Source organism: Varanus komodoensis, unplaced genomic scaffold (genome assembly GCF_004798865.1).
Source record: "Varanus komodoensis strain SLA01 unplaced genomic scaffold, ASM479886v1 scaffold24, whole genome shotgun sequence".
NCBI lineage: Eukaryota > Metazoa > Chordata > Lepidosauria > Squamata > Varanidae > Varanus > Varanus komodoensis.
Genome location: NW_025335641.1, coordinates 10,800,976 through 10,813,280, shown reverse-complemented (window position 1 = coordinate 10,813,280; position 12,305 = coordinate 10,800,976). Strand labels below are relative to the sequence as shown.

The window sequence follows — 12,305 nt, the reverse complement described above, 5'->3', positions numbered from 1 at the left end:
TGTTTTGTAAAATCAGTCTTGGCCCTTGCTGTTCAGCCTTTGAAGGTGCTAACTCATCATCTTCCTGTGATCTTGAATAATTCATACCTTTATTCTCATTTGACTCTCTGGATATTTTTAGATCCAGCTGCTTGTGTGTCTGTTTTAATGCAGGGGTGTTACAGTCTTTGGACTGAAGGGCAAAACACTTTTCCTTGCTTTCTCATCAGTCAAGTGAGAGGTAATGGTCCCAGATAATGTAATTCTTGGTTTCTACTGGAAGTTACTACTGATCTCTTTAGACAAGGAGGTCCATGCACTGCAGAACGACTGGCACCATGGCTCCCCTCATGTCACATTGGCTCCTCCTAGTAGCTGGGGCAGCACTGGTGTGAGGAGGAGACATGGAGCTGGCTTTTTCATGTGGTGGGGGTGTTTGGGTTTTCTGTCACACTGTGAGAAGGAGCCACCTGAACTAGCTCCCGTTCTGTAAACTTCATGTTAGAAGGCATTGTCTCCTAGAGTTACTGAAATGCCATAGCTATTGGTTATTACTTCTTGTGGAAGGTGTGTTTATCACAGAAGAACTTCCAGAATTTCTCAAGAATGGTTCACAAATTCACATTTTAGTATGCAGAGGAATCTTTAATGCAGAGGAAAGTTCATCTGTGATCTTGCTAAAGATGTTGTAGATACAAATTACCCTTCTACCTGCCATACTTCTACCATAGTGAGGTACTTCAGATATTGATACAAGACCTTTATCAGTGAAAAAGGATGCATTCCTTTTTTGATGCACAGAATCCTAAAAATAGCTAACTTGGTACTTTATTTATTAAATATATTATCTGCTTTTCATTATAAAATAATTGGTATAACAAATAATAACAAATTTAGTCAAAAGCCTGGGTGAAGGCACATAGGACTTTAGTTGGTGCCAGAACCTGTAAGACTGAGGTCTAACTGTATATGAGCGACAAGGCACATTATTCGACAAATGTTATTTGATGAATGTTTGCAGAATGTGAACAAAAAGCTTCTTAGACTGAAATATTTGTATCCCATCAGTGCACATATACAGAATATTAAATCTGAGCATAACCAGATGGTAAATAATGTAAATTGTTTATTATACTAGTTTACATTTACATGTCTATATATTAACTAGTAGAAAATAGCAAAGCTTTGTTGTGCAGTTATATTTTAACTTCTGAATGCAGTAACCTCTTCGAGCAATCTAAATATTCTCAACTTTTCAACCAATGATAAAAAGCATATCATGTCAACTGAATATCAAATCTAAATTCCCTTCCTCCTCTCTCCCCTCCTTCCTTCCTGAATCATGGGTAATTCTACTTGGAGGGTCACTTCAAAGTTCTGCTGTATATTGATCTCATTTTCACTTTCCTAGTGACCCCTACTTATGTGTAAGTGAGAACAAACTTGTGTCAGGGCTCAGTATCCTGAAACCCTATTCCATGCATCTGGGTTGCTAAGTATGCTATGGAGCAGCTCGGTTGTTGCTCTTCTTCTACAGCTTCATCTTATACAGTTGTCGTTATGTAAAAAGGCAGACATGACATAGGAGTTGTAGGCAATGATATGGCAATACAATGGAAATGCTAGAAAACTGGAGTGTGGGGACTTCAGGGGCAATGAGTATGTTGCTACTTTAGCATGGTGTTGTGGAGGCGAGCCACTGGAGAATAGCAACACTGCCATAACATTAAAAAGAAAAATCTGATGTAAGTCTGTTTCATCTTTTCAAATTGGGAAATAACATGAGAGGAGGCTAGGATTATTTTGCAAAGCTTGCATATTCTTGCAGACTGAAATGGAGTGCTGCTGAGCTCTTTGTACTTCTGTTTATTTAGAGTTTTATGTATCTTCTGTAGAGCTACCATTTCTTTGCTAAGGTTCCATTAGTTTGAGACTGCCAGAAAGATCAAGGTCATCACATTGTTGCAGTATAAACAAATTTATCTGGTGATGTTTCTAGAGTATTTTACAAAATACAGTACTGTGGTAAGAAATAAGAATGCATGTGCACCATGTGTGGTTAAAATTCAGTTTGAAAAATTATTCTTATTACCAATAAATTTCAAAATGCCTACAGAAATTGTTTTTAAACTGTTTAGTTGCATGAAAGTTCTTATCAGTGTAACTGAAAAGCCATGTTTTTTGAAATGAGATTGTAGCAGAGTTGATGAATCTCTATTCTTAGATCTCAGAGAGTATTTGAAGATTGCATAAACCAAATATAAAAGTGTAATACCATCTTGAATTGACCGATATTGATTTCTAATATAATTCTTTTTCTCTAGGTGGTTCTTTGATGTACTGGGGTATTCCAAGGCTTCAAAAGCCAACATCATCAATGGACTACTAATGACAATCGTGTTCTTCCTGGCAAGGATCATAGTCATCCCAGTTTATTATACCAATGTTGCTTCTGAGGTTGGAACAGAAGCTTTCTACAAATTAGGGCTTGCAGCTCAAAGCGCCTGGTTTATCTCCAGCATTGTCTTGGATATCATGAACTTAATATGGATGGTCAAAATTACAAAGGGATGTTACAAAGTTATTTGTCTTATTGGACAAGGAGAAGCCAAAGCACATAAGAATGGCAAATCTAAGTAGAAGATTTAAAAAAAAAACAGTAGCTTTGGGTTCACTGAAAGAACAATGCACACTTCTGCCATAAAAAGAGCCTCTTAAGGAAATAAGGTATTACCTCTGATAAATTTAGCTTTCCCTTTGACCCACTTGCCTGGGCATCCAGGACCAACTCATTTGAAGACTTGCATTATGTGGAGTGGGAAACAATAACATGCTGCATTTATTGACCTTGGTAGTGTATTCTAAGCACTTAAAAGACAAATGAACCAGTAAAGGAATCTCTTCTAGCACTACGTTCCTATGAATTTTCACTCAGGTTTCTTAGATGTGTTTTTAATGCCTGTGAATGTCAGGATCATTGGTTTACGTTCTAATATGGCAGCTTTCCTGGCATGTTTCTCTGCTTTCTTAATGTTTGCTGTTCCTAACTGAAACTTCATCTTTTGACAACTTTTTAACATATTTTGCAAGTCTCTTGCTTTGAATCTGTAATCTTTTACTGCATTTTCTGCTGCCTTATGTGCATGCACATGACCGTTTGAGATTTATAGAGCAATTTTACATAAAGCTATCAATTAGAGTTTGGGGTTTCTTTTCTCTTTTAAAATATCACTACTGACTCTTGCTGTACATAAAAGATATTTTCAACCTTTAATTAAGTATCTGAATTCCAACACATGTTAGCATGGTAAACAGTATGGAGATGAGCAAATTCTTGTGTCAGTGTTCCTTCCCTTTCATGGTGGTTTGGACCTTGTATGTTTTTAGTGTAGTGTCATATATCTAAATGATTTTTGTGGAGTGTAAACTAATGAAGGGAAGAAAATTTAGAATATATGTATTGTTACAAGAACCATTGTGCATAAGTTTAACTTGTTACTGATCAATTCATTTGCATCCTTGATCCTTTTTTCCTTTAATGCAAAATCAAAGAAATAGCTCATTGCTTCACCAAGCAGCAAAATGTTTTTAAAACCAGATCTTTTATCTACGAAACTTGAGAGCAGCTCCACAAAACATACCTTGATGCAGGTTTTCATCTTTAAAGGAAACCTTCAACATTGTTCATCTCTTGACAGATATTTGCAAAAGCATGTTGTTGATGAATTCAAAAGATTGTACCCAGTACGCCTCTAGTGGAAAATGTACAAGAGATTTTATTGCACTAGCACAACTATGAGCATAATAATTAGCACAATTAAGGCTAGGTTAATGAAGTCATAATAACTTGTGCAATAACTCGTGCAATAGTTTGTCAGACAACGTGTGCAAAGTGTGCAATATCATGCACAAAGAATCAAAATACTGAATTGTTGTATAAGCTTTGTGCTAGCAGAATAGCACCATTAGATACAACAGTGAAAAGGAAACATTTGTAAGAAAAACATGATTGAAAACCTGCTTGTTTACATACATTTTATACTATTGTGTGCTCCAGTTTGTTAAGGTTTCCCATATTTATTATTTGTATTTATCGTAATGTATCGAAGACCATGTGTCATAATTTGCTGCTAATACTCTGTTCCTTTTCACATTGGTGATACAAATATGGAGGAACAAGCTATTTTCCTGTAACTAGTTTCATGGCCTTATTGTGTGCTATTTCTTTCTACTGCTGTTCTTTAGCAATGCTTCATGCACAAGACTATTCTTCATCTAAAACTTACGAATACTAAACTTGAGCTACTACATAAAGTAGACTTAATGTTAATATAAAAAGCATTTTCCCCCTTCTCTCAAGAGCATGTGTATCTCTTTATGGCTTGGTAGATGTTGTTGGGTTCACAAGATTACATTGACGTTCATCAGTTTAAGTCATATTTATCTCATAACATTAAAACAACCTACTTCTGATCTTTGCATTAGAATTGTAGTAGCTTGAGTATAATAATATAAATACAGAGACCCTATCCAGTCATGCATGTGTAGACTTGCATGTGTGAAAGATCACATTTTATATGCTACAAATAACATGTTTTAAATCTCAAGCTGTTTCTCGGTGGCACCATTTGACACACTCAGCTCTGATTCTTTAGCGATTAATGATCAAGTGATGTACTTGTATGTGTCAATCAGTTATACTTATTTTCTAAATGAACGGTCATAATTCTGTTTCCTGAGCACCTTTTCCTGTGTAGAAGAGTCTAGAAACTAAATTACACATATCCACATTTTTAAAAATGGCAATGAACAACAATTTATACTTTGGATGCAATTTAGGGTGTAGTCCGATGCCCTGCATTCTCAGTACATGTAACCCTCTGAATTTGAAGACATCTGTGCATCCTTTGCCTTGGATGAAGAATGGCGGTACTTATCTCTGTTGTTGCTATGCCTTGCACCAGGTGTTTTATCTAAATGGCCATTTTCAGCTGCCCAGAAAAATGCTAGTGAGGAAAAAGGAAGGAGGCTGAGATGCTGATAGGGATCTGTCCAAGTCTTCAACCCAGCCTCCTCCCTTCTCCTCCCTCTAGCATGCCCATGTCCTTCCCTCTGGGGAAGGGGAGAGACTGTGCCCTTGCTGGGGATCAGCTGGCACAATTCTTTCCGTGCCAGTGGTAACAGGGCAGGGCAGGTGTTGGTCTTCAGAGTCCCAGGTCTGAGATTGTAGGATCTCAGAGCTAGGAATCTGAAGAATCCTGTGACCTCCCAGACAATGTCCGGAGGCTGTGGGATTGCATCCTTAATCCTCTTAAGTTGAATGGCTTCTTTCATTGTCAAGTGCCTTCTTTCATTGTCCAGTGCATTTGTTATCCGTAAATTAACGGCTGTTGAGGTCTTCTCATGGTCTCTGCATCATATGCCTGGGCTCTCTGTCTGCACAGAGCCTCCACGAAACTTCTATAGTTGAGGAGCATTGGCAGCAACTCTTCCCGGCATATAATGTGCATTGAGTTTCTATCTACTTTCTTAGTACCTCTTCCACCAGGATTAAAGAAGCTTCTGTCTGTTGGACTGTGATTTTTACAGAGGTTCTTTGTCTTGTTTTCATTTTGATCTTTCTCTCTCTCTCTCATTTTTTGTGTAGCATGGGGTCACATGGGGTCCATCATTCCTATTTCATAACTGTGCTCATCACCAGGCATTTATGAAATAGGAATGATGGAATCCATTTGATAGCACCTGTGCTGGAAGCAGTGGAACTTCAAAAACTATGGCTTGTGCATGTTCTCTTTCTCTCGTTTGTTCATTGGTGGCAGCAATAAGGCCTCTCACATTGCCTGATCCATCTGTGGTAAAAAGCAAACTCCAGGGGGCTTCCTGACTCAGTGGCCAAAAAGCTGGCCAAAAAGATTCAGACACCTAAGGCCTCGACAAGCTTTGAAAAGTAAAAGGAGTGAAAAAAACCTTCCTAAATTACAAAAGATATGAAATAGTAGCCTAATGTTTTGCATTGAGAGTAAACTTCTGGAAAATTTATTGGTACCAATGCATAATAATGGGAATAACCTTGAAAGTTCTTGCTTCTGTTTAGAAAGATACACTGTACGTATCCTCAGACCACAGGCTCACACACTTTCAGTGCTTTAAGTCTCTCCTCCTTATTTTGGAACTGAGAAAATGATCTGCTTATCTATTTATGTACAGTTGTGGCTCATAAGCAACTAGCAAGATACAATTAGTGTAAAAAGAAAGGTTTTTTAATATGCTGCAAATCAAAGCACCCTGGCATTAGGCCATTTATAGTATCTGCAAGTACCCTTCAAACTGTTGGCAATAATTATTTACAGATCAAATAATTGTATGTACATTATTGCTTGTATCAAAATGGTTTCTTAAAGTGCAATTCTATGCATGCATAAACAGAAAAAAGTCTTCCAACCCCCAGCATTCTGGACAGTTCCAAGCTGGGGAATTCTGGGTGTTGAAAGCCATTTTTATGTCTAAATATGCATAGGATTAAGACTGAAGGTTCTTCACATTGCACTTTGCATCTCAGGGCTGTAAATTGGGAACTGCTGTTTATCTAGTTCTCAGATTAATATAGGCTGTATGGATTTAGCTTTTCATTTGGCAACATTGTCATGTTATAGAGAGCCACACAAAAAATCCACATTTCCCCCTCTTTCCATTATTTACATGGGAAAAAGTTCATATTCTTAGAATTAATAGAAGTCCTAAGTATTAAATATTAAGAAGTAACAAATGCTCATGAATATTCTCAGTTCCATTAAAGTGTCAGTCCTAGATGCCAGCCTTCACCAACCAGGTGTTCTTTAGAAGGATGGCAGGGGGATGATGGGGGTGATACTCCCAACACATTTGGAGGGTATCAGGTTAGAGAAGGGTGTATATGTGCTCACCTCAGAGAAAGTCCCATTGAACTCACTAGGGCTTACTTAAGAGTACTGTGTGTGTATTGTTTTTCTTGCAAACAAACAGATAATTTCATTTTTAAATAATAAATGATACTTCATCTCAGTAAAAGGTATTTTTTATCAATAGGTGTTAACATGAAAAATTGGGGTCCTAAGTCACAAAATACTTTCCAGCATTATGTGTTCTTAGTTTGTTCTGTAATGCCATTCTTCTGCTCTAACTGTAAAATCTGTCTACTGGATCTTATGAGCTTTATAGTGTTTCATGTGCAATTGGGCATACCTTCACATGAGCTTTATAGTGTTTCATGTGCAATTGGGCATACCTTCACAATATTAAAAAAGCAGTGCAGACCAGGCCTCTGACATAATTCCATCTTTTCTTTATGAATATACCTGTGGAGGAAATTTGTTTTCCAGAGTATACCAGGTTCTGAATATGGGTAAAGCTGATATGAAGACCAAAGACAATTTTGGAGCCTGATGGTTTGTATATATGCTTCTGGACTAACTATCTGCTTCCAAAAGTGGCTTTTTTCTCTAAAGTGAACTGCCATGCTGGCAGGGGAGGGAAAGATGAACCCCCCCCCCCCGCATGCTGTAGTACCAATGCCCAACCTTTCACAACTGTGCTTAGGAACTTTCCATTTTTTAAAATTCCAGACATAGCTGCATTCCTTGGATTTAATGTAATGCATCGTTTAACCCTAGAAGCACCACCTGTTATGTAGTAACAGGTTTTTAAAAAATGACTTCTGTTGGTAACAGTTGTGGTGGGGGAATCAAACCTTATACATGCCAACGAATCTTGTTCAGGTGTAAAGAAATTTCTTCAAATAATTTGCATCGATTGACTTGGAAATCCTTTGATTTTGTTCCCTAAAATTAATCCTACTGATGTCCTGCTTAGTTTGGACCACCTCCAGGATACAGCAATAAAATATCCCCTATCATGCTGGTTGGAGGTGTGGTTTTTTAATGTATTTTATTTTTTTTTAATGCATTTACATTGTTCTTCTAAGCAATTACTTTGAAAAGCTTGGGAGTTTTCTGACACAGATTTTATTGTGCAATCAGTTTGTCTCACATGGAAATTTACCAGATGAAGTTGTTTTCCACTTGCATTGCTTCTTTGTGGAGGAAAAGAGGGAATAACTGCACAATGTTGTTTGGTTCATATGTCTAGAACCTGTCCATCTGGAAGCTTCCATTGCCTTAATGAATAAACAGTACATAACCTGCAAGACAGATGGATTAGACCATGATGCAGAAACTGAGAACATTTGTTATGCTAGTACTCTATTTACAAACCAAGACAAATGGTTTTATGCAATATTTTTAAATGGGAAAATCCAAAATATAGAAGCTGCGATGTAATTTATATCTGTGGTTTTGGTTGCCCATTATTTTTCTAGGCATGTCCCTGTGACCAAACTAAAGGAGTTCCATTTGTAGAATTCCTGAGTTTTTTGTGAAAACAGATAAAGGGGATATGATCTGAATCAAGGGAAGAGGCTTAACATTTTCTTGTTCCATTTCCAACTAAAAATCCTTATCCCTGCCAGCAGAGTTGCTGTTTGTCCCAACTGGAAAAATGTGGGGTCCATCTGCCTTTAGTCTTTTTTATTTGGGGCAAATAATTTTCGAGACCAGTGGCTTTGGGAAGCAGTTCTGATGAGGGTCAGGAACTCTGCTAGCTGCATTTTTAAAAAATATGTTGGGATTTCCAGTCATCACATCCTCAAATTAGGTCCAGTTTAACCCGTTCCTAAGTTTTATTACGTACATTCCAAAGCAGGCATATAGGCAATGCAGGGAGCAGTACAAAATTTATTATGAAAAGGCAATTTTCACACATATGTACTGAATGTTGAAGAATATGGTTCAAACACACCTGCTTCATTCATTTACAAGCATCCTCTAAATGCATTTTTAAAATGACAATAGACAGTCATTCCTGCAGCTGTGTTTACAAGATTTTCTTTCCATTTGCAAAACTAAAATACATACAATGTGGACATGTGTCCTGTTGCAGCAAGTATGCACAACAATAGAATAAAGTCTATTGTTTATAGCACAAAGTCTGATAAAGGCAGTATGGAGTGTCCCTTTACAAGCATGGAATGAAGATGAGAACTGTGAATCCTGCTGTACTAAACGGAAACTCGGCATGATTGGATAGCTCCCAAATGAGAATGGCACAAAAGACTGGGACAGCACTATTGATTCCAGATTGGTTGAACAGTTTGTGAACTTTAAAAAGATCTTCCCATCTGCTTGAAGACTCTTAATTGTTGTTTGTGATAGAGGTACACCAATGAGTGTGCACTTCACTAGTATTCGAGAACCTTGCTCTTTGTATAAATTTTTGGAGGCTGATCTTGATTGAGGTATATGCAATGATGTCTAAGCAATAAGTTGCATGCATGTTCAAGGCACTGGAAACTAAGAATAAAGGAAGAGAATGAAGCATATCTTTGATTTTTTTTCATTAAAATAGTGTGCAATGTTTAGTAAAAAAAGTGAGTTTTATCAATATATACAGAGAACAAAACTTGATGTTCATTAACAGCTTCTCAATGTGGTCTATAAAAATGCTCCTTAGCTGTATGTGGTAGACAGATTTTTCTCGTGATGACAGATTTTAGATTTAGAATTAAGTAAGATGAGATTGATGCATTGGGTGGAAGAATTTGAACACCAATAAAAAGTAGTTGCAGGTTATAACAAAGATTATGTGTGTATTAGATTTATATCCCATCTTTTTTCTTTAAAGAACTCAGTGCAACTTACTTCATATCCTCTTCTCAATCTTATCCCCACAACAACAATCCTGTGAGGTAGGTTGGTCTGAGAATCTGTGACTGGCTTAATTGGCTCCATGGCTGAGTGGGTACTAGAACCCAGATTGCCTGAGTCCTGGGCCTGTACTCTCAACTACTGCACCATACTGGCTTTCAAGATTAAAAAGTGGTCTTATGTATTAGAATTTACACTCTGGTTTCATGATATGTAACACATTTGGATATGTAAAATGGATGTGTGGGACCCATTGCAAAAGATTGATCCAGCTTGTAACACCTAGAACATGAATTTCTCAATACCAGAACTCACCATGGTGATAGGGGGAATGTTACAGGATGAGGATAAAGGGAAAAGATGTCTTCACCCTACCCCAGCCTCTCTGTAACCTTTCCCTATTGTGTTACATAGTGCTAAAGAGGTCAGATTTGAAGCTGATTGTCCATCCCAAGGGCTTGTTTCCAGTCTGGGAAAGCTCACAGGAACTGCATTCCAGTGCTTGCATGGGGCCGAAATAGCATACTGTAGCTTGAAACTCTTGCAGCAACCCAGCAGTATGGATCTGCAACAGAATTTTGCAGTGTTTTACAGCTGCTAAGAGGTATGCACTTGTTCAGGGCTCTAGGAAAGCTGGAATGTGAGTCTCGTAGCACTGTCCTGGATGCCTTTGAGCCTGAGTTCTTGTCATTGTTGATTTTAAATGGGCTTTAATAATATAATCCTTCCTGTTTTACTTGTTAACCATGTGATAGGCCATCCACTTCATTTAGAGAGGCAGAATTATCAGCATGGCAAGCATGAGCATTTAACAAAATCCTCCCCCAGGTGCCAGACATGCATCTCCATCAGCAATGCCCCGGTGGAGGTGAGGGGTCAGGGCGCAGTGATGCAGTGTTCTGCTTTGGGAGTAGCTTGGGACCCTCACTAGGCATGGGCTCCATTGCTATGGCAACTCCTCGGAATTACATCATGCAATTTGAAGGAGCAGCTACGGGTTCTTTTTCAAGTACTTCTTCATTAAAGATATAACTGACAAACTGAATACCATCTAGATAGTTTTTTGCATAGAATCATAGAACAGTAGAGTTGGAAGGGGCTGGGAAGGCCGTTGTGTCCAACCTTCTGCTAAGTTCCAGCCTAGTCTAAAACGTCCTGCCTGGAACATGTATAAGAAGTTGCCCTAGTGGTATCTTATGATGCCCTATGTGAGAAGGAGCAGCTTCTAATTAGTGTTAGCTCAAACCCTGCAGCATAAACTACTACACAAATATTTCTGTAATATGCGTGAAAGAGCAAAGCTCAGGGGATAGTAGATGAAGTACCTCTCCTATACTCAGGCTCCCAAATGCAGGCAAGGATAGTCTTAACATGGAACCTTCCCCTTCCAATATGCATAAAGTACAGTCAAGTAAAGCAGCAGCGCTCTTTCTTATGAAGAATGTAGCAATATTCTCAATATAAATTATTCATCACCACAGCTGTTACAACCAATATATCTTGACTTCTTAGATGCTCTAGTTAATCTTTTGTCCTGGAATGCCATAAAGTAGGGAAAAATGGTGTGAGATCAAGCTTCCTTCAGGTACCTCTCTCAGTTTCAGTTCCTTGGCTTGCAGTAGACCTGGGTCCTAAAAACTGAAGTGCAGGAACACCTTCAGTGCCTGCAAAGGAGGAGTGGAAAGGGTATGGTTAGGGAGCAGAAGGAACTTGTTTTGAGGGCATCTATAAATGTAACAGTAAATAGGCAGCCACTTAAGACTAAGACATCCCCCCTTCTGAAATGGGTGCCGGCAAAGCAATCCACAAGATAGGATACTCCAATTTATCGTTCCATTCCTGCTTAAGACTCAGTGTATCATATCTGTGCCCCAATGCAGGTGGCGCAGTGGTTTAAACCGCTGTGCTGCTGGGCTGGTTGATCGAAAGGTCGCCAGTTCGAATCCACACAACGGGGTGAGTTCCCGTTGCTCCATCCCAGCTCCTGCCAACCTTGCAGTTCGAAAGCATGCAAATGCAAGTAGATAAAAAGGTACCACTTTGGTAGGCAGGTAACAGCGTTCCGTGCACTTTGGTGGTTAGTCATGCCAGCCACATGACCACGGAGACTGTCTGCGGACAAACGCTGGCTCCCTCGGCTAGGAAACGGAGATGAGCACTGCCCCCTAGAGTCAGGCATGACTGGACTTAAAGTCAAGGGGAAACCTTTACCTTTAATGGATATTTATGAACATGGTTTATGGTCAGTTTAACTGATCAGCCTCAATATTTCCAATGGAAAGGGGGCCTTGAAGCCCTAAAAAGCAGCAAGGGCAAATATGTTTCCTATATGTATAATCTTAATGAAAAAATGTTCATGCAAGATTGGGTGAAGGGTATATAAGACATAGCATAATTTCTAGTTACAAAATCGATGGATAAGTCACCAAGCTATGCTGGCATTTGTTTAAGTTAATTTAAGTTTACTTTGATTATTCAACAAAGCCAAAATGAATGACAGTTCTGCAGGAAATTTCACATACGCCTCTTTAAAGGGCAGAAATGTCATTCATTATTCTTTGATTCCCTCATGTACGAGTGCACCTTGTG

The 12,305-nt window shown here is 38.5% G+C and overlaps 1 protein-coding gene across 1 annotated transcript in view; it reads left to right on the top strand.

The window, feature by feature from the left end:
- Positions 1 to 7,457, top strand: part of LOC123024602 (TLC domain-containing protein 4-B-like) — a 32,592-nt gene extending 25,135 nt beyond the window's left edge. The window contains exon 7 of the mRNA XM_044432558.1: positions 2,304 to 7,457. Within this exon, the coding sequence (XP_044288493.1) occupies positions 2,304 to 2,619 (316 nt within the window). The 3' untranslated portion in view covers positions 2,620 to 7,457. The remainder of the gene's footprint in view (positions 1 to 2,303) is intronic.
- The last annotated feature ends 4,848 nt before the right edge of the window (positions 7,458 to 12,305 follow it).